Below are 27,083 nucleotides of genomic sequence, written 5' to 3' on the forward strand. Positions count from 1 at the left end.
CAACTATGTGCTAGATGTTTTATAGTTGAGGTTTTTTTTTTCCTTCTCACAACAAGATTGCATTAATTTTACAGAAAACAATGGAAAAGTTTAGATATTTAAGTGGCTTTTCTAAAGTCACAGTTTAGAAAAGGCTTTATCATGACCAAATCACAGGAAATTGAGCTCCCTATTTGCCTAAATGGTGATTTACTGAATCCCTGTTCTGCTCTTGGAAATCAAAGAGAAATAAAAGCCCTCCTGGGAATGGTAACTGGAGGCTATTCTAAGGATCAACCATTGAATGAAAGACCTCATGGGGCTGCTGGGATATCTGAGACCTGACCCCAGCCAGCTAGGATCTCAAGCTAGAAACAGGCACACCAACTGTTACACCATCTTCTGGCATTTCACTTTCTCTGTCCAGCTTTAGAGTTCTGTACCAGGCAGCAGTAGGAGAAAAGCAGTGGGGAAGAGATGGTACTTGAAGGTTTCTAACAGGAGGGATTAAAGGCAAGGGCATTCCAGGCAGAACAGCTTAAGCAAGAATGACTAAGGCGGGGTGGGAGGCAGTAAGCCCTAACCTGCCAGCTTTCTGTGGGGAAAGAAGTTCTTTAAAATGGTTCTTCCCCACATTTAAAGGAACTCAAGATTCTTGTCACTTTCTTATGAAGTCTATGTTTTGCTTCTCTTCCCAGTAAACATACATGCAAATAAAATGTGAGAACAAAAAGGAAAAAGCAAATTAGGGAGACTGGGTTTTACCTTGGCTTGAAGTAGCTGCTCAGACATTAGTCAGTGTAGGATAGCCTCAGATCACAAGGATCTCAGGCTGTCAGTAGCAGCCCTGGGTTCTTAGCCAAAGCCAGTATACAAGCTTACAGGCATCTGAGAGAGGTTGTGGGAGCACATCTCGGCCTTTCAGAGGGTAAAGGAGTCAGGGGGCTCCATGATTTGGGCCTGAGTGAAATTACTGAGAATTATTTGGTGTATAATAGTACTGACTGACCTTCAAGATCAACTGGTTCCCAGATCACTTAAGACTGGGAAACCAGAGCCTCCCCAGTGGCGCCCACAGCCTCTGTAGCACCAGTTCGATCCCCGGCCACCGGCGAGGGTCCCACATGGCACGACAGACCTCTCCTGCCCTCCTGCTGCTCCCCTCAGCAGTGTATTTCGTCAGTCTGCCTGTTCTGTTGCCCGCTCTGGCTCTGGTGAATCCTCTCACCCTTCGAGGCTTCTGACTGTACCCAGTGTTACATAAATAAATAAATCTTTAAAAAAAAAAAAAGACTGGGAAACCAAGACTACCTTGGAATCCAACATCAATGAATGCATTGTCTCCTTCCTCTCCTCAAGTTTCCCTCTATTTCCCAGTTCCCCAGGGGCTGCACTCCCTGCCTTCGCTTCCTAGGGCCCATCTCTATTTTTCTTTCACAGCCTCTTACATGTATACACAATGCAGAGTTCCAGATATTGTTAGACATTGGGATAAATAATGAGAAAAAGAACAAAAACTAAACTTTCCCCCTACGTGTAGTAGCCCAAAGACACAAAATTGTACTTTTTGATTTGGGGAGGAATCAGCTGCTCCAATAGCTTGTAAATGCAATCTCACCAACTAGTCAGGTTAATTAACTTTCTAGTAGTCGTGCTTTTATTACTGCTCTGTAGTCTATACAACCATTGTTCCAGATTCTAAAGTGGAACTCTAGAAGGTGTGAAAACCTTCAGGAGCCAAAGGAATGAAGGTATTTGCTGGGCTCCCCAAACAATAAGACATAATGGCATTCATTGTCATCATCACCACTATAAATATACTTCATGCATGGAAAATGAAGGGGAGGAACAAGTTTATTCCAGGGCCTCCCTTGGTGGTGCAGGCGGTTGAACACCATGCTGTGAAGCTGTCCACAGCCTCTGCAACACTGGTTGGATCCTGGCCGGCCGGTGAGGGTCCCACATGGCACTGCAGACCTCTCCTGTCTTGCCCGCTGCTCCCCTCAGCAGTGTATTTTGTCAGTCTGCCTGTTCTGTTCCCCGCTCTGTCTCTGGTGAATCCTCCCACCCTCTCGCACATCTGGCCTGAACCCCGGTTCTTGTATAAATAAATAAATAAATCTTAAAAAAAAAGTTTATTCCAGACTAATCTGAAATTTACTACAGCTGGTTAGGCTAATTCAGTTAAAATCAAATTCTTTTCTTGATTTATCCTATTCCTTTCACACATGGGAATTTGCTCTTGGCATTAAATTCCTTTATAAAGTTCCTATTGTTATGACTGGGGGTAATTTCCTGATGGTGGAGGTGCTAGATGTTTGGTTGTTCAAACAAATGGACATACTTAGAATAAGCACCCAGAGATTGCTAATTAGGTTGGTCTGTTGTCCAGAGTTCAGGAAGGGGGTTTAAGGCTCTTCTATGGCCCTGCTACTCCCGCAGGGCAGTGTTTTGAAGTATACTACTCCTGTAGAAGCGTAACTTTCAATGTCTACTTTTAAGAACACTGAAGTTTTTTAAAAGTAAAAGCATGCATGTATTTAAAAGTACTATGCACCTAATTTTAACACATTAGAGACCACCTGGGCCAGATTTTGAAATAAACCTCTTGTTTCTGTTCAATGGAACACTATTCTGAGGTCACGGCTGTTAAAACCTCTTAGCAACAACTTTTCTGTGTGAATTAGACCTTTCTTAGTATCATGCAACCAAAATGATGGAAACACGCTGGTTATGGAGGTGGGTTAAGGAGGACAAGTATTAATCTCTAATCCCTGATTTCAAATTTCTGAGGACATTATAGTGTAAAACCAATTAAAACTGCTTTAATGTATTATGTGTTAGATATAACTTTATGTAATAAGATTTCAACTGAGGAAATGAACCTCTTTTTTTTTTTTTTAAGATTTATTTATACAAGAACCGGGGTATAGGCCAGATGCGCGGGAGGGTGAGAGGATTTACCAGAGACAGAGCGGGGAACATATAACAGGCAGACTGACGAAATACACTGCTGAGAGGAGCAGCAGGCAAGACAGGAGAGGTCTGCCGCGCCATGTGGGATTCTCGCAAGTCGGCCGGGATCAAACCTGCGCTGCAGCGGCCGCGGGCAGCTTCACATTGCGGCGGGCGGTGTTCAACTGCCTGCAACCACCAGGGAGGTCCGCCCTCTCTTTAAAATTTTAATATGTAGCAGAATTTCTGGGGCTAGAAGTATCCTAAGAACAACCATAGTGGCAGGTGATTTGGGGCCCTAGAACTATGTCTTTAGGACCCTGAAGTTTGAAGGGAATTCTGAAAAGATGGAGAGTCTAAGGATCTGAAAGGGAACTTGGGCAGATATACCTACCAGATAGTTGAATTTTTAACAAAAGCAAAAATAGACCTGTAGGGTAAATGAAAAAATATCAGGCTTTTCTGCCCTCCCACCGTTAGGATTAATGATGGATCATTGGGGTCCTGAATGCATGCCTGATGGCGGGCACCTGGAATAGGGTGTGGGCATAGGTAGATGGGATTCACCTGGGCTAAGACTGGGCTTATAAGGGCGTGGTGGGGGTGGAGTCACGGGGACGCCATCAGAAGCAGAACAAAAGCAAAAGTGTGAAAGAGAAGCTGAGACCTCAAGAGAACACCAGAGAGCCCAGAAAGAGTGAAGATATATCGGGGATAGGAGGTGTACCAGCCTCCTGGCCCCCCCGGCACCCCTCCCTGCCATGTACCTGGTAAATTCCAATAAAAGTCTGCAAAAGCCACCGAGGGCTCCTAGGACTCCTCCTTTACCCTGTCTGCTCTGTCATAGAGAACCTGCCCTGTGCTTCCTGCCGCTACAGACCACTATGTTAATAATGGTTTTAGCCTCTACAAGGTCACTGGGCCACAAGCTCTGTAATCAGGGTATCCATATTGGACCTGTTAACCATAGTATTCACAGTACCTGACACAATGCCTGGCACACAGTAGGTGCTCAGTACATCTTTGCTGAATGTATGGGTTGTTTTTTTCATGTAGTTGTCTCTACCTGGCAGCCAACTGGTTCTTTCTCTAATGAACTGGGGCTTTGATTTTGCATCCCTGCCTCACTCACCCCTGAGAGTCAAATGGTGCCTAGTTGGCCAGCAATGTCTGGCAAACACAGATACAGTGGTTGCAATATGTTTCCAATATTGCCATTACCAATGACATTTACTCAGTAGCAACTGTGGTACAAGGAACAAAAGGTTCTTGCCCTGTGGGCTTGCAACCTAAATGACGGAAACAAAACAAGTAGCTGGCAATCTGTGTTTCCTGTTGAGGAATAAGAAGCAACAACTATCTGAAATAACAGAAGAGGATTTTTTCACATTTTATAGATAAGTAAACGGAAGCCAAGAGAAATGCAGAGACTTGCCTAGTTTGCAGAACTGTCTCCAGCCTGGCCTGGAGTGTCCATCTTTTTTCTCGTGCTCTGTCCAGGTTGTTCCCACTCTATCTGATGTTTGCCTCCTTGATTCTATGTTGACCATTCAGGTTACACCTGGGTCTCTGGTTGGTAAAAGGTCTGTGGAAAGGAGGCAGCTTTAAGAATTGGAAAGAGAGAAGATTGCAAGTGGACAAGTGGACCAGGAGAAGTGGTCCCACCTGTACTGGCCTGTGAGCGCCACTGTCCTCGCCTCCAAGGATAGATACATGGTAGTTATTAGGGCCGAGGCAACTTCTTATAGCCTCTCTAGCATTTTCTTGTGCACAGGCTTTTAAAATATTACCTTCTTATAATAATGTTTTAGCTTCCTCTTTCTTGCTTAAAGTGATTCCTTGGGGGAGAGGCAGATCCCAGCTGCTAAGGGTAGTGGGGGGCACTGACAGGTGGCATCTCATCCTTTCTCCTGACTGGCATATTGCCCCACAGCCAAGCATTGTAAATAGATGGTGTCATTTGAAGTTCTTGCACTGGAAATTTCCACGTGACTCCCCCATCCTGGTTGGTCCTTCCTCACAGACCCTGCTCTCACCGCTACTTCCTCTCCATAGCAATATACTAGGTGGCCCTCTCTCAAGGGCCCTTCCAGAGAGTACCGCACCCAGTTTCTCATAGACTCAGAGATGCTCTCAGGATGAAATTTTGGTCAACAAGGGGCCTCCCCTGGTGGCGCAGGCGGTTGAGCCCAGCACTGTGAAGCTCTCCGCAGCCTCTGCAGCCTTGTTTGCAGCCTCGGTTTGATCCCCGTCGGCCTGCAAGAATCCCACAAGGCGCGGCAGACCTTTCCTGCCTTGCCCGGGCTCCCCTCAGCAGTGTATTTCAGTCAGTCTGCCTCTTCGTTCCCCGCTGTCTCTGGTGAATCTGCTCACCCTCCCACGCATCTGGCCTGTACCCCGGTTCTTGTATGCATAAATAAATAAATCTTAAAAAAAAAAAAAGAAATTTTGGTCAACAGGCCCCTGATAATCCAGGGCCTACTCACCAAGCCCAGGTACACTGCCTCCTTACTGGCTGACAGAGCTAGAGGATAATGAAGGATTCCCGAACCCCCTGCTTCCTATTTGCGAACCCAAATGTTAGGTTGTCCCAACGAAAAAAACGCCAGGGGACGAAGAGTGTTTATTTAGTCTGGGAGTTGGAGAAACTCCCCTAGGTCCCAGCACCTCTGGGAGAAAGGGAAGGGGCTGCACAGGTGGCACCCATTTTTTGGAGTTTTCTGAGGCCCTAGGTTACTCAGGCCAGAGTCTGGTTATAGGGACCTACTGCAACAGCCAGTCACAACCAGCCAGCCCAGTTTTTAAACTGGCACCCCACTCCCCCCAGGATTGATAGCCATGTGAGATTGTGTATGCAATTGTAATCTTGTTTTTCCAGGGGTGAAGGGAGTTCTCTAGGAGGGGAGGAGGGGTGAAGGTTGAATGGCGATTCCTTAGAAGCTTCTTTCTGCCTGACTCATCTGCAGTGCCTGGTTTTGGAAGCAGCGCTGGGTGTCCCAGGTGTAAAGGAATAGAGCATCATGAAAGTGCTTACCAGGAGTGCAGAGATAACCGGGTTACCTGGCACAGAGGTAACTGGGTTTCCCCAGGACCAGGTGAGTAGCTTGTGTGCCAAGGGACTTCCGCGGTGAAGGGGACTGGGCCAAGTGAAAAGAACCTTTCCAGTTCTTTAAAGAAACAGCCACAACATACCTTCAAGCAGCCTTCATATATTTAGATCTTAGCCTAGCCCAAGCCTTCTCCGTGAAGCCCCGCCTCCCGGGAGCCCCGCCCACGCAGGCCCGAGGAAGCCACACCTACTAGAGGTCACCCACCCACTGGGGGCCTCCAGGGTCCCCTGGGAGCCCCGCCCCAGGAAGTCCCGCCTCCTGGGGCCCGCCCAGCCCCGCAGCCGGGAGGCGGGCGCGCTCAGCAGCGGGGGCTGAGCACCCGGCAGGAGCACGCGCTGCGGAAGAGGCGGCACTGGCAGTAGGCGCAGGGGTCGCAGCAGGAGGGCGCCGGCGGCTTGCAGCTGTCGCGGGTGGCCACGCAAGCGGCGGGCGACTGGGGCCGGGGTCGCGCCGCTTTCGTCATCGAAGCCTTTTTCTGCGGGGAAACACCGGGGCTGCTTGAGCCATCCCAAGCCGCCATCCGTCCTCACCTCTGCCTGGGAACGAACTCCTGGATTATCGAGGCCCTGACGACACCCCCCCACGCGCTACCCGCTGTTCTCGAGACACCCCCCAATGACCCCTCCTGCACTCCCAATCATGCCCCCCACCATGCCCATCAAAACGTATCTGGCTCAGGGCCTGGCCCCCTCCTCTCCCTAGGGGAATCTCACTCAGCTCACGGTTGTTTTGTATTTTTAATTATTTTCAGGAAACCATTTCAAAGAAATAGTGGGATAGCTAGTAGAGGTAGGCACAGGGTAATAATTTTGATAAACACAGACTGAGTTCTACAGTATTTCCCATCATGTAAGAAAGTGTCAGTTTCAAACCCCAGTTTTAACTCTGCCATATCTGTGTCTTCCCCTTTCCAGTGTATCTGCAATCCCTGTCAGATCCTGGCCCACATCACATACTTCACTGCCACTGCCACCGCCACCCTGGGACCTAATCTGTCTTTGCTCTGGCACCCTTTCAGTACATCCTTTAAGTGCACCTGGGACCTCTGAAAATGATGGCATCTCAACTGGGCTTAAAGTGCCTTCCATCACCAAAGCTCTTTGCCCTTAAAAATGAAACATAAACTTTAAACTTTATTTTTGCCCATTATTCCACTATGGTTTGGCCCTGCCCACCTCTGACTAATCAATGACACATTCTCCCACCTGCCTTCCATTGTTTGCCCAACACAGCAAATGAGTCCCTGCTGAAGGGTCTGTGAGTTGGCTTCTCCCTTTCCTGGGGACATTCCTTGCTGTGCTGTCCAACACAGGTAGCCATTAGCCATATATGGCTACTGAGTACCTGAAATGTGGTTAGCACAAGGGAAGACCTGAATATTCAAATCTTATTTAACTCTGGGTGTAGAACTGGCGTGTAGACCAGAGGTGTGGAGGTTGAGAGGATTCACCAGAGACAGGGTGGGGAAGAGACCACATGGATCTACTGAAATACACCGCTGAGAGGAGCAGCAGGATGAGACAGGAGAGATCTGCTGTGCCATGTGGGTCAGCTGGGTGGGGGGGAGGAGGATCCAACTCCTGCTGCCGTGGCTGGTGATAGTTTGATAGTGCTGAGACTTTAACCCCTGCAACACCAGGGAGGCCCTAGAAAAATTTAATTATATGTGTGGCTCACATCACATGGTATTTCCAGTGGCTATTGCTGCTGAGATTACTGAGTTTTTCAGTCTTTAAGTTGTTTTCCTTGATCACTTTTGCCTTCATTCTGTCTCATTTCCATGCTTAAATCCCATCAGAATTTATCCTTATTTGAACATATCCATTTATTGGTTTACTTACTATATATCTATTTTCCCTACAAGAATGTAAATTCCAGAGAGCAGGGATATGTCACTCTTGTTCCCTACTATATTCCCAGGACCTAATGTGTAAAAAAAGGTGTCAATTTTGTCTATCATATTGTAACAGGGTGGTCCCCAGGAAAGGGGGAGGTTCCCTGCCCCACCCAAGGGAGGGTGGAGCTGAGCAGGAAGAGGAGAAGCTGAAAAAGAGACTGAGGAAGGAAGCAGGATGGAGCCAGGAGACCTGGAGGAGGCGTATGGAGCCTAGAGACACGTGAAGAAACTGCGCTTGTCTTTTGGTCGTAGACTGGGTGACACAGATGTGGGTGAGACCCATGGGGAGGTGACAATGGCAGCTTTTATCTTGATGTTGATTTTGCTCTTTTCCTTCCAGGCTTGTCCGGTTGTTTGTGACCCTTTTCTGTGGGTCTGTTGTAGAGCAACCCCGATACAAAACGGGGTGCCTGACTGTGGGTCCTCACCCGCACGCTTAAAAGGACTTATCAATGCTCTACTGCAGGCACACGCGAAAGGTTAATAAAAGGTTTATTTACAAAGGGAAGGGGAAATGAGGAAATGTACAGCTCTGGGAGAAAAGTGGGAGACAAAGTTTTAAATGAGTCCTACCCGATCCGCCGATTAGGAATCCCAAAATGGCGCTCTGAGAGCTGGCCGCCAGCCAGGAACGGTGAAGCCAGGAGGCGAGCGATCGCGAGCCAGAGAGACCAAGGCCCACGTGTTTGGTTTTTTATATCCAACCTGGCTGCCCAACTCCACCCTCAGGTCCCAGCCACCCTCCCTTGGTGGTGATGGGATTTGTCTTTCCCAGAGTCTTGATGGCTTTAGTCTGGAGTGGGGGTGGAGTCCACAAAGCCTGTATGGGATTAACTCAGGACATCACTTCCCCCTAACAGGTCCCCACTGGAAGATGCTTTAGACTTGTGGCAGGCCTTGGGGCCTTGCTCTGGGCCAATCCCATTTGGATGGACTTTTACCCACGAGGGGACGGGTAACTTTGGGTGCTTCATTTAGAAACTAGACTCTTTGCCTTACCTGTATTGTTTCCTAGTTTTATTAAAGTTCCTTCCCATTAAAGTCTCATATGTTTTGTGTTGATGCGGTGGATGGCAGAACCCATTCAGAATAGGCAGGTTTGCGGGGGTTTGGGCTGCCCCTCTCCCTGTCCTATAACAGATTTGGCGCCCAAAAGTTACCCATCCCCTCGTGGGTAAAAGTCCATCCAAATGGGATTGGCCCAGAGCAAGGCCCCAAGGCCTGCCACAAGTCTAAAGCATCTTCCAGTGGGGACCCACAGAAAAGGGTCACAAACAACCGGACAAGCCCGGAAGGAAAAGAGCAAAATCAACATCAAGATAAAAGCTGCCATTGTCACCTCCCCATGGGTCTCACCCACATCTGTGTCACCCAGTCTACGACCAAAAGACAAGCGCAGTTTCTTCACGTGTCTCTAGGCTCCATGCGCCTCTTCCAGGTCTCCTGGCTCCATCCTGCTTCCTTCCTCAGTCTCTTTTTCAGCTTCTCCTCTTCCTGCTCAGTTCCACCCTCCCTTGGGTGGGGCAGGGAACCTCCCCCTTTCCTGGGGACCACCCTGTTACAATCTGATCTGCTTATTCATTTCACAGAAGGCCCTGAGAGGAGCAAGGGCTTTTTCAAGGTCATGCACTGTCAGGTTTTACTTCCCAATGCCTAGTCTAGGACTCCTTGTATTGGTTATAGTTGATCTGATAAACTGAGGGACACTAAATTGGAAGTAAATACATTTCAGCAAGGCCGTAGCTACTATTTCCTAAAGTGTGGGAAATTCCAGCATATGTGCAATCCAATGATGAGAAAGCATTCTTTTTCAATCTCTTTCAACTTGAAAGCTCAGTTTGGCATCCATATGCCATTAATGCCTCCCCAACATATTCTAATCTGCCTTTTAAAGCACAGTTTAGATAAACCTCAGATTTAGAACCTTTGGCAGGCAACATCAGCTAGAATTCACTTACTGTTTTTCATTTTATTCTTTTTTTTTTTTTTTCTTTTGGTGGGACTCTCACCAGCGGCCGGGTAATGAACCAGCGTAATGAACCAGCGCTGCAGACGCTGCGAGCAGCCTCACAGCCCAGCGCTCAACCGCTGCGCCACCAGGGGAGGCCCCATTTTATTTATTCTTAAGGTTACATACTATTTACAGCATTGATCCTCATTTTTTTATTCAGTTATATATATTTTGAAATATATATATTTATTAATTTATTAATAAATATATATATTTATTAATAATAAATTAATTATTAATTTTAGGAATCATTGTATTCATCCAAAAGAATGAGTGCTGGTGAGATTTCAGGCAGGGGGCTAGTTAGTAGAAGAAATTACTTTTCAGCAGGTAAGCTGTTTTGCTCAGTGAACCTCATCACCTTGGGGGTCTGGTTCAGGGATCTAGGCCAGGATGCCTTTAGATAACTTTCAATTTCTTTTGTTGACCTGGAAAATCTTTCATTTAGTTGTGAGCCAGAGCTTGGGGGTCTTCCCATTTTCTGTCTATTTTTACCCAAATAATGAGAACTCCCAGGCCTACCTTGGAAGATTTCTTTTCTGCTTCTTTTCTGCTGATCTTTTCAGACTTCTTGTTCAGAGCTTCAAAGAGAGACAAAAGGTCCAATGCCAGATGTTTCTGAGGGCCCTGAGCTGCAGTAAAGTGGGAGGAGCAGAAGGGCTCTGGGAAGGCCCAGGGTAGGGGAGAGTAGTGGGGGTTGGCTAGATGAATCACAGCTTGGGATTTAGACCAGCAGGTTCTTGTTAGCCTGACTGCTGACCTGAAATCAGAGACTAAAGGCAAAATTGCCCTCGGAGGAAAGGCAAAAGGAAAATCAAAGGAGACCCTGGGATCTGTCTGTGGCACTCATGAGGGGCCTGGTTCCTTGACCTAATTGACCCTGTGTCACTCAAATTCACCCCAGATGTCCCTTCTTTAGTTTCTAGTCTGGCAGGTCAAGAATACTGTGATACTTTGAACATGGACTCTGTGTCTCCTACATGGATGGATCTGTGTTTTCTGTATTACGTTTTCCATTTCTTAAGTGCTCTGGAGCCAGGCACACCTGATTTGATTTGAATGTTGATCCTGCCATATAACAGCTATGTGGTCTTGGGTAACATAACTGCCGTAAGACTCAATTTTCTCATCTGCGAATAGGGGTACTGTAATACCTATATTGCAGTGTTGTTTTGAGGATAAATGAAGTATGTTTATAAAGTGGAAATCTGGCACATCAGAGGTGGTCAATATTGATGTATCCGATCTCCTTCCCTGCCCTTACTTCCCTGATATAGCTAGAATATTTTCCTAGGCAAAGCAGTAAATGATATTAGTTTTGAACTTGGGTTCTGGGGCCTAAACACCTGGGTTTCAGTTCTGGTTCTGCCAATTAAGAACTGTGTGGTATTATGTTAATTATTACCTTTCATAAGTCTCAATTTCCTCAGTTGTGAAATGTGAATAAAAATATTATTCATTTCATAATGCCTAGCACATGATAAGTATTATCTGGAATTACTATTATCAAAAAGGCTTTAAATGCCCTTGATATTTTTCTGTGTAATCATTCTCAACCCTGGCATGACAGGACTGGTTCATCAGCCCACACTTGTTTATATTCTGCAGCATTACCCAAAGTTTGATACCATTGAGAGGAGTTCTGTGAGTCAGGAAGTTTTAGGAAATGCTAAGTTAAACCAAGTTCAACAGGGTCTTCATTTCGGGCTTTCTCAGAGCTTCTAAAATGCTAGCCATGTATTAGATTGGGGGCATGCAGTGCTTTCCCAATCAAATGAGTCAAGAGACACTGTATTCCTCTAGTATTATTTTGCAGAATGAGTAAGAAGGAACCCATAACTATGGCAATGAATCCTGGTATCAGCCTGGGGAGCAGATTTGACTTCCTGCAGCCTCTTATCATAAGATAGAATCCAGAAGCTAGGCCCCAAGCCAGGCTACTTACCCACGATAGAGACAGAAGGGAAATCCAACAAGTTCATGGAGGACTTACTCCTGTCATCTCTGGGCTTCTCCTCAGGTGCCAGGTGGCTGCAGGCAGTGAGGAAGCACAGACAGACCAGCAGAGTGGCCAGGAGCAGACGGGTGATGTCCATCCTAGGAGGCATGAGTGGGACAGGGAAGGTAGTCAGGCTGGTGGGCCAGGGGTCTTAGCAAGAGATGTGCCCTCCTGTTTTCTTTGTGTTTCTATGGGTTAGTGCTCTGACCCCATTCCACAAGTGTCCCAGTGGAACCTGAAGACTAGCATGGCTTAGAACAACGAAAGGGAATTGATGAAGAAAAAAAGAAAAAGAGAGAGATGGCCTCCCCGGTGGCGCAGTGGGTTGAGCGCAGCACTGTGAGGCTGTCCACAGCCTCTGCAGCGCAGGTTCAATTCCCAGCCGGCCAGGGAGATTCCCACATGGTGCAGCAGACCTCTACTGTCTCGCCTGCTGCTCCCCTCAGCAGTGTATTTTGGTCCTTCTGCCTGTTCTTCTCCCTGCTCTGTCTCTGGTGAATTCTCTCACCCTCCCAGGGCTCTGGCCTGTAACCAAGTGCTTAAAAGTGTATAAATAAATAAATCTAAAGAGAGAGAGAGAGAGAGAGAGAGAGAGAGAGATGGGGAGAGAAAGAGAGAAAGACATGTAAGGGAGGGCAATTGAAGCAAAGAGAAAAGGACTGCACTACAATTGGTCTCTCTCATCCAGAGGGTGAGTTGCTGTTTTGTTTTGTTTTAAAGTTAGTGGCCTCAGAAGGCCCTATATCTGGGAGAGTAGTTGAAAGGTCTTAGTAGTGCCTCACAGGGCTGAGGTTTTACTAAGGTCCAGGTACAAGGCTAATAAGTTAGGATTCAGTGAGAAAAAATCAGGGGGAATGGTTCCTTTGGACAACTGTGTATGTTGTAAATGCTTTATTTCCACACCCAGAGAATATAAATACAGGTATGGTTTGTGTCAGGAGGATGGACCTGTAGATTTACTACTAGGTAGATTTTGACAGATCTCAGAATGGACTTCTTTCATAATGCATGAGTTTGGTTTAATTGGGGCTCATAGCTTCAGGAGCATCTTCATCTTCTCTGAGTGTAGACTCCCCGCCATGCCCCACCTTCCTTTTCCCTGTGCATATTCTCTCTGGTGTCTGGGCAAAAGTAGAGGCTGCTTTTCTGAGGTCTTTCCGCCCTGCCATAAGGCACTGTGGGCAAGAACAGAAAAAACGGTTTTCTTATGCTGGTGGTGTCCACTTCTGGGCATCCCTTACACTAGTCTGGTAATTTCTAACCTACTCCTCCTGGCCCTCAGCCTGGATGGAATAAAATTTTCTGTATGTCTGTTATATATGTTCTAGGAGGAGGGGACACAAAAAGACATTCCCCACTCATAAACTTCCTGAAGTCTACCTCTACCCATCTCGGTCCTAATGCCAATTCTTATTCCTTTAGATCAGTGGGATTTTACCTATGTGGGGTTGCCCTCTGCAGATCTCTTAGCACTCTACTACTAACCTGATTCTTCTCTCTACCAGCTCAGTTTTTATTTTATTTTATTTTTTTTATAGATTTATTTTTATTTATTTATACAAGCACTAGGTACAGTCAGAAGCGCGGGAGGGTGAGAGAATTCACCAGATCCAGAGCGGGGAGCAGAGCAGGTAGAAGGACCGAAGTACACTGCTGAGGGAAGCAGTGGGCGGCAGGAGAGGTCTGCGCGCCATGTGGGACCCTCACCTGGTGGCCGGGGATCGAACTGGCGCTGCAGAGGCTGCAGGCAGCTTCGCAACCCAGCGCTCAACTGCTGCGCCACCAGGGAGGCCCCCAGCTCAGTTTTTAATGTTAAACTTCCAGGTCAGTTTCACAGAAGAAGTTGCCACATGATGTGCTGAAGTGACATAATATTTTGAATTAAAGAAATAAATAATGAATGAATGATTCCCTAAACTTCCCGTTCTTCTAAAAGCAGCAATTTTCACTGATCCTCATCCTGTCTGTCCCTGAAAGCAGGAAATAAATCTCCATGCAAAGACATAGAGATTTATCACAGAGACCAGAGCAGGAAGCTATGTAAACAAATGCTGCTTAGCTCACTAAATAAGATGTCCAAAACAAAATTTTAAGAATTTCTTTATCCTGTCTGTTCTTCAAAAATGTATAACTTCTTTATCTAAAAACTATATAAATTGGCTGTTTCAGTTATTCAGGAAGTCCTATTTTCATAATGGTACTTCCATGCACATGAAATTAAATGTGGTCTTTTTTTTTTTCCTTCTGTTAATTTGTCTTCTGTCACTTTACATATTTTCCAGCTGTGAGGGCCTAGAAAGCTAGAGGAAGATTAGCTTCCCCAACACTTATCACGAACTGGCCAGCAATTTTCTACCAAAGCTTGGTAGTGAATCAAAAAAATGAATTCTGGGCTGGGAGTCAAGAGCTCTGAGTTCTTGTTTTGACTCAGCATTAGTTAGATGTGTGTTTTGCAAATATCCATTTTCTCTCTCTCTCTCTCCCTCTCTTAATGGTAAAATGAAGGGAATGTGTTATGTTAGTGGTTTATATTCATTTATCAGGGGAACTCTTTCTTCAAGTAAACAGTGATTTGTACAATCCTAGTAGGTAATACAGTGTCAATAAAGAGTTTTCTCAAGCAGCTCAGATCATTTCCTCAAGCCCTAAGGCCCAGAACATTTTTTGAGGCCCTAAGGATTCCTGGCTCATGCAGTTTGATCTCTGAGGTTCCTAGCTCTTGTCAGCAATAGTTAAACCAAACAACCCTATGTCAGAAAACTCATCGGGTTGAGGTGCAGTTATTTGCTCCATTATTTGCTTCTCAGAATTTTGTACTGTCCTGCTCTTGTCACACTGTTTATGTGTTTGTCCCTCCCACTTGATTTAAAAAAAAAAAAAAGGCCATCTCTTACTCATTTTTATGACCCTGAACCTGCCATAGTGATTAGCCCAGAGCAGGAGTCCAGCAAATGTTGACTGGATAAATGCTAATGTCTTTAGCTAAGCTCCTCATCTTTCTTGCTTGGTGGGTTTCTGAAAATAACAGTTAGTTGCCTCTTCAACATCAACTATGATCTTCTGCTTTTTCTAAGAGGATCCTGAATTCCACCCTCCCTGTAGTGATTCAGGCATGGTTATGTGACTGAAGAAGAGATAACCCGAGGAAACCCAGACCTTTTCTGACTGTTTAGGGAAGCTAAATATCTCACAGTGGAGCCCACAGACCTGATTAGTGCTGGCAGACATCTTATAAACAGAAGCCAGATTTAGGATGAAGGTGACACAGTGAAAAGCAGACTGGACAGAGAGTTAGAAAGGACATTGGTAATATAACTATTCCACTAGGTTACAACTTGCCTGAAACCCATCTTTTATTTGGACTTATAAGTTAGAGAAGATAATCCATTCCCTTTATTGTTTTTAAACTTGCATGAGTTGAGTTTTCTATTATTCTTAACCCATGGCATTCTAAAGGGCATTTCTCCCATGTCAATTGTTCTGAGTTGCATATTTAGGTCTAACATCAGACTCAAGGGTAAAAATTATATAGAGTACTGACTTTTTTCCAACACGGCAAATGATAACTGTTGGGCCTTTTTTGTTTTGTTTTTCCCATTTCACACCAGAATAAGTCATTGGGTTATATGTATAAAAAAATCCTTTTCTTTGAACACCAGGATCATAATTAACATATTGAAAGGTTCACACTGTAAGAGCTCAGTTGAAGGAAAAGCAAATCTCTAGCTCCCAATTCTAAGGCAAACATCTTTTTCACCAAGCAGGTGCTCTCTGTATGAGCCCCTCCAGTTTCTCACTCAATCACTAAGCACATACATTGACTCTGCACAAGTCAAATATGTGCATGATCTGGCTCCACCATACTCTCTACCTTTGTCCAAAGACCATCCTCCCCAGTCAAGAACCTTGGTCTTAATTTTCAAACTCTTTCTTCCCTGATTTTTATCTCCTATCCCTTACCAAACTTTACCTTCTATTCCTTTCAAATTACTTCATATTTTCCAATTCCTCTTCACTCCAGCATTTTCCTTGCTGTCAACGAAACAAGTCACACTGGCCCAATCTCCTTGCTTTTGCTCTTACTTCTTCAAATTTGTCCACTCTCTTAGGGCCTCCCCGGTGGCGCAGCGGTTGAGCACTGGGCTGCGAAGCTGCCCGCAGCCTCTTCAGCATTCATTCGATCCCTGGCCACCAGCGAGGGTCCCACATGGCGCGCAGACCTCTCCTGCTGTGCCCGCTGCTTCCCTCAGCAGTGTATTTCGTCAGTCTGCCTGTTCTGCTCTCCGCTCTGGCTCTGGTGAATTCTCTCACCCTCCCACGCCTCTGACTGTACCCAGTGCTTGTATAAATAAATAAATCTTTAAAAAACAAAATTGGGGGCCTCCCCGGTGGCGCAGTGGTTGAGCGCTGGGTTGCGAAGCTGCCCGGGGCCTCTGCAGCGCCAGTTCAATCCCCGGCTGCTCCCCGGCCACCGGAGGAGGGTCCCACATGGCGCGCAGACCTCTCCTGCCACCCGCTGCTCGCCTCAGCAGTGTACTTCGGTCCTTCTGCCTGTTCTGCTCCCTGTTCTGGCTCTGGTGAATTCTCTCACCCTCCCGCGCTTCTGACTGTACCCAGTGCATGTATAAACAAACAAACAAACAAACTAAATAAATAAAACATGCCTCTATAAAAAAAAAAAAATTGTCCACTCTCTTGGTCTAAAACTTTCCTTTGTTATATAAACAAGTCTGCAGTAATGAACTTAAAATACAATGTCTTAGAACCTAAGTAACTTGGTGGAACTACAAAACTGAATTGAATCTAGAAAAGATGAAGACCCAGAATTAATTTTAATTGGGTATTAGGAGACGGTTAAAGACTAGGATTCCTTCCACCAATCCTGGGAGGATATGTATATCCTAACTACAATGTAGGTTTGTAATACCTAGTTGTATTATGATCCTTGGGTCAGATTTTTTTGTTTAGAACTAGGGATTTTGAGAAAAACAAGACCATCTCTATACTATATTAAGTTCCATAGAAGTGATCTGGGCATACCTCAGATTAATTAATAAAAATATTATTCTATAACAAAGAGGTATAAATATTCATAACAAACCCATTAAACAGAGACTATGAATTGATTAGCATGAATTTAGGATAGGTTTTGTTGCCTAATGACATCAGGTAAGGTCAGATTTTGCTGCAAATGAATTACAAAAAGAAAAAAAAAATGACAGTTCTCATTTCAGAGTTTTGGGATTTGGAAATTTCAAATAGAGGCTTACGTACTTGGTTAAATGCTCATTTGCTATTACTACCCAGTGTGCGCATAACACACATTCCCTGCTGTTAATGAAGGATAGCAATGCTGACAGTGTTAATATCTTTATGTTTAATGAGATCCCGGTGGCTTAAGCAGGAGACTCAGACACATTCTCCATCTTTAACGGGAGTCAGGAGCTTTTCCTTTACTTTCGCAGCACTGTTTGACCAAATGAACTATCTCATTCGCAGAGCTCAGCTTGGTTGTAAGACTTCTAAGTTCACCCTTCCAGGGAATGGTTCCATTACTTCCTGGACTGGCTCTTCACATTGTCCATGTTGCCGGCTCACTGCAACATGGCTGCTCCCTCCGTGAGGGTTCTTCTCTTTTCCTACACATATCTCAATAGAGCTCTGCATTCTGGTACAGCCCTTCAGCCTTCTCTGGTACATCTCAGCTACCTATCTATAAGGCAAGGACAACAGCCAGCTCCTTTTACAATTCAGGTTCTTAAATATTTAGGAAAATCCTGCACCCAAATAAGAAAATGTCATTCGGAATCTCCAGTTAGCAAAATGCACCAGGCAAAAATCATCTATGCTCTGCAGGCTTGGGGAAATATTTTACCACAGAAGAAACAAATAAACTAACTAACTAACTAACTAACTAACTAACTAACTAACTAAAAGATGATAAGGAAGAAGAAGAAATTAAGACCAATATTAAGATATTTTACTATGGCATAGATAGATTGCTGCACCGAAACACCCGCCGAGAAAGAGAAAGAGAGAGAGATTTTGTTTTCCCATGCTGGGGCTCACCTCTCACTCTACAGGGCCCTGTCCCAGGGATCGTCAATAACAGCTCTCTGTGGTCAATAACAGGTAATTCTAGATCAAAAGAAGGGTTCTGAAATCAAGATGCTGTTTTTGAGATCAATGGTTCTCTAGTGGAATCCCGGGATTCTCTGGTGGGTCTGCAAAGATTCTTCTAATCATTTTGTGGGCTGGGTCAAAACACAAGGGTAGTTTTTTTCTTCCCCTTTGAAACATATTTTCCACTGCTGATTTTAATCAAAACTTAAAAGCAACAAAACAAAAACAAAAATGTTTAAAGGGAGCTACAAGTAAACACAGAGGCTCAGCAAAAACACCTCACTGGCTTGTTTATTTAATCTAATAAATAGGTGAGACTCTTTTGCTCTGTTCAAGTAGACTAAGGACTAAAAATTTTAAGACTCACCAGTCCCCATGAAAAGATGAACTTTGTGAAACTTACCTTTTTGAAGGGAGAAAACGTAGGTTCTTTCTTTCCAGTTTCCCATTGTCATTTAAATGCTGTTCCTTTCTTTTTGCACCGCTTTCTAGTTCAGTGCCCACAGCTCTGAAGTTAGAAGTAGCCACTGTCAAGAAGAATCCGTCTCTGCTGCCATGGCTGACTTTACTCAGGTTTTTCTTCCCGGAAGCAGGGACTCAGGTGTGAGGTGAAGCGGATGTCAAGTGCTGCTGCAGCTTGGGAAGGTCTGATATTCCACTTTCTAGTCCCACAGCAGGAATTAACCCCAGAAAAGCCAGAGCTGCTGGAGAGGAGTTTTTATGAGTTATCTAAGGATATTATTGTTATCTATATAGCACAATAAAGTTGCCAAACCATCCAGGCTGCTCAGATGTCATGAGACAAAATTTAGTTCTTATGGCTAGGTCTGCCTTTCTCTCTGTAATAAAGTAAAATGTACACTCAGCTATTTGCTGGATGAATTTCTTAGGATTTCAAAACATAATCGGCTGCCTCCACCAAAAGTAAATGGTGTGGACCGTGTAAATCAGAATGAATTTGGAAGCCTCTAATTGTTTGCTGAAGTGCTTGCAACACCAGTTACCTATCTGGATAATTCTGTCAAGTGTACAAAGTGTTCTCTGATAATTTGAATGCCACCCTGAATCACCCAGATGCTGTTAGCTCTCTTAATCCTTTGGTACAGACCTTCCCAGAGGATACAGGAAGCAATGTTCTTCCCACCTTGCTTGATAAGGTAGAAACAACATGTTTGCTCTTTGAATGTGATTGAAAAGAAGAGAGAAAAAGAAAAAAAGGGAGAAAAAAGAAAGACGAACCTTAACATCTGCATGGAATTTATTACATACCTCTCTGGACTCTCCGGTTGTTGAAAGTTTCGGCTAATGATTCTCTCTTCCAAAGTCTGCAGAGGCTCAATGGCTCAGCCCACAAGAGAATGAAGTTTTGCTGCCAGTTGCTGCAAGTTGGTTTAAATAGGTTGTCAAGATGCTGTAGCTGTGACCAAACCCCTAGCAGGAGAAGGTGGGGCAGCACAGGGCACGTAAGCATGCTCATGTGCTTCCAGGTGGATACCTTGTGGGAAGGCTATTTGCCACTTCTGGAGACAATGGAGGCTCTCTACTGTACTGCACAACATCGCAGTCCTAGAATCTGCCTCATGCAAGTAAAATCCACAAAACCATTCGTATTTTGAGGCTATATATATATTTGATTCTTATTATGACTCATATTTCTGGACACCTAAGGTACAGCAGGAAGATCTGAGTATCAAAATTTGGGTTCAGCTGTGACTGACACTTACAAGGTCTGAGCTAATTTATCTCCTTCTCTGAGCTTCAAGTTCTTTATCAGTAATGTGGATAAATAATATCCTCAGTGGAGATACTGGGGAATGAACTGAGATAATTATATGTAAAGGGCCTGGTGGAGATGCATGCACAGAACTGCGTATGCATATGGGGAGCACATTGTGGCAAAGGAGGACTCCATTTGAGGGGCCTCCCTGGTGGTGCAAGGGGTTAAACACAGCACTGTGAAGCAATCCACAGCCTCTGCAGCATGAGTTCAATCCCAGGCCAGGGAGCAACCCAATTGGTGCAGCTGACCTCTCCTGTCTCACCTGCTGCTCCCCTCAGCAGTGTATTTCAGTCAGTCTGCCTGTTCTGTACCTCACTCTGTCTCTGGTGAATGCTCTCACCACTCCCACCCCCTGCACCTCTGGCCTGTGCCCCAGTTCTTATATGCATAAATAAATAAATCTTTTTTTTTTAAAAAAGGAGGACTCCATTTGAAAGAATACCTCACAATTATAAGGGGACCCCAAGGAAGGGGCTCAGTGATTTCCAAGTATTTTTGTGTTACTGAAACCTTCTAGAGCATATTTGTCTTAAGTGAAATAAGTCAGACGGAAAAAGATAAATGCCACATGATTTCCCTTCTGTGGAAGATAAACAAAACAAATGAACAAACAAAGCAAAACTGAAAACAAACCCTTAGATTCTGACAACAGAATAGTGGTTACCATAGCAGAAGGAGGGTTAGGAGGAAAGAAGGGGAAGGAGGGAAGGAGGGTAAAACAGGTAATGGAGGTCAATTATAAGTGTAGGATGAAAACTAAATATTTGGGGCCTCCCCTGGTGGCGCAGCAGTTGAACGCTGGGCTGCAAAGCTGCCTGCAGCCTCTGCAGCGCTGGTTCGATCTGGCGGCGAGGGTCCCACATGGCGCGCAGACCTCCCCTGCCGTGCCCGCTGCTCCCCTCAGCAGTGTATTTCTTCAGTCTGTCTGTTCTGTTCCCCGCTCTGGCTCTGGTGAATTCTCTCACCCTCCCGCGCTTCTGACTGTACCCAGTGCTTGTGTAAATAAATAAATAAATTTAAGAAAAAAAAAAAAGAAAACTAAATATTTGGTGATCACAATGCAGTATATACAGATGCTGAAATATAAAGCTGCACACCTGAAGCTTAAAAAAAGAAACAAAATAAATGAACAAACAACACAAAAACAAAAACAAACATTATGAGAGAAAAATGGTGTTACCGGAGAGGAAGGAGGTTGGTGGGTGGGTAATATGGTAAAGAGGGTGAATCATACATGATGGATGGAAACTAGCTTTTTGGTGGGGATCATAATGTAGCATACAGAGAGGCTGAATCACAGTGCTGTGTACCTGAAACCTGTGTGATGCTATAAATCAATGTCACTTCAGTAACTTTTTTAAAAAGATGGAATGGTGGAAAGGACACAGCTGGAAGTTAGAAAATCAGTGTTCTAATCCTGATTCTGGTAACAACAGATCTAGATAAGTTTGGGCAATCATTTAATCTCTTTGTGTTTGTTTCCTCACCCACATAAAAAACAACATTCATACTTTCCCTTTCCAAAGCACAGTATTTTTTTTTTTTTTTTTTTTTTAAGATTTGTTTATTGATTGATTGATTGATTGATTTATACATACAAGCACTGGGTACAGTCAGAAGCACGGGAGGGCGAGAGAATTCACCAGAGCCAGAGCGGGGAGCAGAGCAGGCAGAAGGACCGAAGTACACTGCTGAGGGGAGCAGCGGGCGGCAGGAGAGGTCTGCGCGCCATGTGGGACCCTCCTCTGGTGGCCAGGGAGCAGCCGGGGATCGAACCGGCGCTGCAGAGGCTGCGGGCAGCTTCGCAACCCAGCGCTCAACCGCTGCGCCACCGGGGAGGCCCCAAAGCACAGTATTTTTAAAAAGATTTATTTTTATTTATTTATGCCTACAAGAACTGGGATGTAGGCCAGAGGTGCCAGGGGAGGGGGAGGGGATTCACCAGAGCAGGGAGCAGAACAGGCAGATTGACTGAAATACATTGCAAAGGGGAGCAGCAGGTGAGACAGGCGAGGTCTGCTATGCCATGTGGATTAGCTCCCAGGCTGGGGATCAAACTGATGCTGCAGTGGCTGGTAATTGCTTGATAGTGCTGGGACTTTAACCCCTGAGCCACCAAGGAGGCCCCCAAAGCACAGTATTATTGTGAAGCATAAATAAGATGGGGAGCTATAAAAATACAAAGATAGGTAGATATAAAGCATGGTCAAAACCTTCAAAAACAATCCTGTCAACCTAGCAGTGCCTAACATGCTTTGGGAAGCTTATCTAAAAGTTTAATCCTTTTTTGCAGTTGACAAGATTGAATCATAACTGGCAATGCAGCTGCTGGACTTAACCAAATTAGTCAGTTCCTTGAGTTCTGTGCATGATCATTGAAAGGCAATGAGAAATAACATCAGGAGATAAGCAAAACTTACCTCTGGGTTTTCTGAATTTCCTGTGAGTTCACAGTTGAAGTTTCTAGAACCAGGGCCATGTCTTTGATAGCTACAATTGAGGGGCCTGTTTGGAGTCAAAGGCATGGAGGCCTAGCTCCCTGCTCTGACCTTAGCATACAGTAGAACACAGGTCAGAGAGCTTGGAAGTAAGGGAAGGGGTCACACTGGCAACTTTGGGAACCGTAAGACAAAGCCCCACCCTCAAAGCACTTATTACCCATACTTCAAGAGCAGCCCAGCAAGAAATACACTCACTTCAAGAGCAGTCCAGCAAGAAAGCCATTTTCTTTATCAGAATTTTGAATTCCCTTCCCATCCAAGAAAATACCTGTAGAAGAAAGTAAGGAAGATCCTTGTTTATATGTTTAATTTTTTTCTCTTTGCTTTTTTCTTCCATGACCCAGAATCTTGCAGACCTGCCCTGAGTGAACAGGGAGAAGCTTATGGAGCTTATGGAGCAAGCTTTTTGCTCTGAGAACCAAAGTTCTACCTCCTTTTATAGCAAAGGGCTACCTGGAATTTTCCTCCCACTTCTGAGTTGGCCTGAGCCTGAAAGCAAAAGCATCTGCCCGAAACTCTTCTGTATGGACATGGGGACATGTGAACATAGATCTTTCCCCACAAATGCTATCTTTTGTATGGAGTCACTTCCTATGGGAGAAGCAGGGAGGCAGCAGGTGGATGGTAAAAATTAAGTTCTTCAAGTGCCTGGGCCTTGGTCTGCCGAGCAGAAGGCACTATTGGCTATCCCAGTTCCAGGAACACAGCACCTTTTCCCCAACTTGCCCATGAACAATCTCATGCATCAGGAAGGATAGGAATCCACTGGAACTAACACAGACCTAGCATTTAAAGTTCCCAGGCAGATCCAAATCTAGGCTTTCCATACTGAGTCCATGTAGTCTATCCTTCTAGTAGTCTTTAGAATGAATTTCTTTCTTTTTTTTTCTTTTTTAAAGATTTATTTATTTATGCATACAAGAACTGGGGCACAGACCAGGTGTGTGTGTGGGGGGGGGGGTGAGAGGATTCACCAGAGACAGAGTGAGGAACAGAACAGGCAGATTGACTGAAATACACTGCTGAGGGGAGCAGTGGGCGAGCCAGGAGAGGTCTGCTGTGCCACGTGGGTAGCTCCCTGGTCGGGAATCGAACTCGTGCCACAGAGGCTGTGGACAGCTTCATGGGTTGCGTCTCAACCTCTTGTGCCACCAGGGAGGCCCCAAGAATGGATTTCTTTTTAATGCTTGTGGATTCTACCTCAGAATCTTAGATTCCCTTTAAGAGAAACTTTAGATATACAGTAAACAAGTAGATAAAGGATTGCTTGTTTAATATTTTCAAGACACGAGTTATATCAGTTCATTAGAGAAAAAAACCAAACAGGGATGGTTTTCATTTGGGGGACATCTGGTCAGGAGACTGTAGGGGATCCCGATGTTCCAGGGAGTAGGTACTACTATTCTTCTAGCATTTATTCAAACTTTGACCAGTGTGGCCAGAGGAGAGTACAGGTGGGCCAGTAGCCCAAGGACAGGAGGCTCCTTACGCAGGAGGGCTGCCTCACTTGTGAGTATAGGGCTGTCAGTATTGGGGTGGACACACACTCCTCATCCCCAAAAGTTTGTCCCTTGGCTGGCCCTCCTTCCTCTAATTGTTCTGTCCCTGTGATCTTTACTGCAAAGCAAACCATATGGTTTTGATTTTGGCTCCTTTGCTTATGAGCGTGTTTCATGTCTCTAGCAACAGGAAGCCCTCCAGCCTCTTTAAGCAGCTGTTTTGCTATCTACGAGGAGGCCAGCTTTTTTGGACTGTCTTACCAGCTAGACACAGCAGCCCAGTGGAGGCAATGTGCAATGTGGAGGAGGGACAGAACCTAGTCCTTCTGGAAGAGAAAGGGAAGGGAATTACTATGCAATAGAAGGGACTATACTAATCTCACAGATTGGTGCTATAGTCATATAGACTTAGATGAGTGTCAATGGGATTTGTTGGAAGAAAATTCATTGTGGTAGTAGGGAAGGTGAAGGCAGTCACTTCTCAGTGATCAAAGCTACTTCTGTGTGAAAAGGGTGAAGGATGGTTACAGTTCTAAGGAAAACCTTAGTGATTTTGTTTATGTAATGCAGAAAGCATTGAGTCATTTGGGCTTATTTCGGGGTCTGGGCACATCCTGAGCTTTCCACCTGAAATGTATATTCAGCAGATCACTATATGGCCATTTCCTTCTTGTCCTCCAGATTTCAGCACCTTCTTTTCAGAGAAAGCTTACTTGACCAACCTCTAAGGTGCTCCTACTTCACTCCTTATCACATCACTATTCCCTTCCTAGAACACATCATTTTCTGAAAGTGCCTTAATTCATTATTTTTCTTTAGTCTAGTTAACCAACCATAACATAAGCTCCATGAAGGTATTTCATCCATCGTGCTCAATACTGTTATCCTCAGAGTCTAAAATAGTTCCCGTAGAAGAGCATGTATTCAATAAACATGTTCTGTATGAGGGAATAAATGAGTTAAGTGTTAGGGGTGGGACAGCGAGCCAAGGCAAGTCAGGTGAAAATCAGAATGGGATACATTCGGCCAGAAAGAATAGAAATGATGAGAAGAGGAAACTGGCACCGGTAACCAAATCTCCTGAGAAGTAGAAATAGAAAGTGAAAACTAAAACCAAAGTTTGTCTGATGCCTTCCAGCTTTCATTACATTCAACAAACATTTGTTAAATACATCTATGTACCCACACTATACTAACTCCTGCAAATGCAAAGATGAATGAAGTCGTAGGTTGAAGAGGATGGGAGGGTAAGTAAAGCTAGGAGTTGCTCTTCCCTGAGTCCTCAAGCCATTCACTGAATTCACCATCTAATATGAAATATCCAGCTACATGAAAGTAGGATGGGTCTATGAGGAATGTTAGTGACCTGCAGTAAGGGGAACATGTCAGAGGAAATTATAGAGGACATGACATTTGATGGGTCTGGAAAATAAATGAAGAGTTCATTAGGTAGAGAAGGAAAAGGGGATTCCAGGCAAGGAAATAGCACTAGCAAAGGTATAGAGGTATGGAAGTACTTATTTTTTTTGAAGATTTATTTTTATTTATGCATACAATAACTGGGGTGTAGGCCATAGGTGCGGGGGTGAGAGGATTCACCAGAGACAGAGGGGAACAGAACAGGTAGATCTACTGAAGTACACGGCTGAGGGGAGCAGCAGGCGACACAGGAGAGGTCTGCTGTGCCATGTGGGTAGCTCCCTGGCTGGGGATGGAACTCTGGCCATCGCGGTCATAGCGCTGAGACCTAAAACCTAGGCTACCAGGGAGGCCCACATTTACGTTTTTTAAGGAGATTTGTTGAATCAAGTGAAATGGTCCTGTGACTTCCTGGCTCTTTACCACGTCTCATCTTCGACTTCATGTCAATCATGTCACATACACACACACACACACACACAAAAGAAGAAAAAAGGAAATCAACAGATTTTTGCTTTTAAAATCAGCCCAGGGTCACACAGGTGAGACTGCGAGACTGTTTTATCTAAAAAAGGTCAAAGAAAGAATTTCCTGAGACTGCCTCTGAACAAGATGTTGCCAAGGAGCACTGCTGTCTCTGAAGGCAACCAGGTTCTGCTTCCCCTCTTCCACAGACCTCTGGATGTTAAGAACCTCGAATGGGGATGACTGTGTGCTTAAGGGGGTGAGCAAAGGCACTAAAATTTGGGAGCCTCATGCCCCATCTAGGCCTTAGAGAAAGGGTCCTAGGATAGACCACTGTCATGGACAAATGAACACCAAGTGTGGCAGAAACTAAGAGATGTCTTCTCTCAAATACCTGTAAGCTCCTAAAAAGGATCACGATTGGATTCCCCCCCACCCCCCACTGGTGAATGGGAGCCAAGGATATTTAATTTAGAAAACTAAATGAATATAACATTGTCACTACCTGTGTGTCCTGATTATAGTACCTATTTAATGTGTTTAACAATAGCCTTTCACACTTTCAAAATGTATTTTTTTCCTGATTCAAAGACACCCCCCCCCCACCTTGATTTATTTAAGCTTATCTCTCAGGAGTTGGAGGCTAGATGTGTTTCACGATGTATGTGTGTGTGTGTGTGTGTGTGTGTGTGTGTGCACGCAGATGTGCCTCACACCTGAGCACAATTCAATCAAACTGAATTGGAGCCTTCATCAAAGGCAGTCATTCCCTGCAAGTAGGAGGAATGGGGGTTAGGCAGACTGGCACACAGAACCCGTACTGCTCAATTCTGGTGCTGTGAAACCGCAATGTGAAACTCATTCACAAATCTGCACTGCCCCCACGTGGCCACACAGACTCTGCTCTGCGCTTGGTTTGGGGAGCAGCTTATCTGGGTTGTATTTGTCTCTTCCAGAGGGAGTTCTTTTTCTTTTTTTTTTTTTTTAATAGAGGCATGTTTTATTTATTTATTTGTTTGTTTGTTTGTTTTTGTTTATACAAGCACTGGGTACAGTCAGAAGCGCAGGAGGATGAGAGACTTCACCAGAGCCAGAGCGGGGAGCAGAGCAGGCAGAAGGACCGAAGTACACTGCTGAGGGGAGCAGCGGGCGGCAGGAGAGGTCTGCGCGCCATGCGGGACCCTCGCCGGTGGCCAGGGATCGAACCGGCGCCGCAGAGGCCGCGGGCAGCTTCGCAACCCAGCGCTCAACCGCTGCGCCACCGGGGAGGCCCCCTTTTTTTTTTTTTTTTAAGATTTATTTATTTATGCATACAAGAGCTGGGGTACAGGCCAGAGATGCGGGG

The 27,083-nt window shown here is 45.1% G+C and overlaps 1 protein-coding gene and 1 long non-coding RNA gene across 5 annotated transcripts in view; one reads left to right on the forward strand and one right to left on the reverse strand.

Moving 5' to 3' along the window:
* The first annotated feature begins 2,654 nt into the window (after positions 1-2,654).
* On the forward strand, positions 2,655-18,858 carry LOC119233956 (uncharacterized). 2 transcript variants are annotated; one of them, XR_008552437.1, is made up of 4 exons: positions 2,655-2,718; positions 5,901-6,029; positions 11,973-12,076; positions 18,567-18,858. It is a non-coding gene; the product is annotated as an uncharacterized LOC119233956 (long non-coding RNA). The 2 variants fall into 2 exon arrangements; XR_005122508.2 differs by lacking the exon at positions 11,973-12,076.
* The window catches only part of ASIP (agouti signaling protein), a 39,248-nt gene continuing 18,507 nt past the window's right edge, over positions 6,343-27,083 (reverse strand). The window contains exons 4-9 of one of the 3 annotated variants that reach the window (XM_037496661.2): positions 22,551-22,623; positions 19,344-19,453; positions 18,478-18,778; positions 11,898-12,049; positions 10,475-10,533; positions 6,343-6,519 (exon numbers count right to left, since the gene is read on the reverse strand). In XM_037496661.2, the coding sequence (XP_037352558.1) occupies positions 6,343-6,519; positions 10,475-10,533; positions 11,898-12,048 (387 nt within the window). In that variant the 5' untranslated portion in view covers position 12,049; positions 18,478-18,778; positions 19,344-19,453; positions 22,551-22,623. Of the gene's footprint in view, positions 6,520-10,474; positions 10,534-11,897; positions 12,175-18,020; positions 18,097-18,477; positions 18,779-19,343; positions 19,454-22,550; positions 22,624-27,083 lie in introns of those variants that run through there. The other 2 variants (XM_037496670.2, XM_037496644.1) reach the window with 2 other exon arrangements.

Source organism: Talpa occidentalis, unplaced genomic scaffold, assembly GCF_014898055.3.
Source record: "Talpa occidentalis isolate TD23 unplaced genomic scaffold, MPIMG_talOcc4v2.1 talOcc4.10, whole genome shotgun sequence".
Taxonomy (NCBI): Eukaryota; Metazoa; Chordata; class Mammalia; order Eulipotyphla; family Talpidae; genus Talpa; species Talpa occidentalis.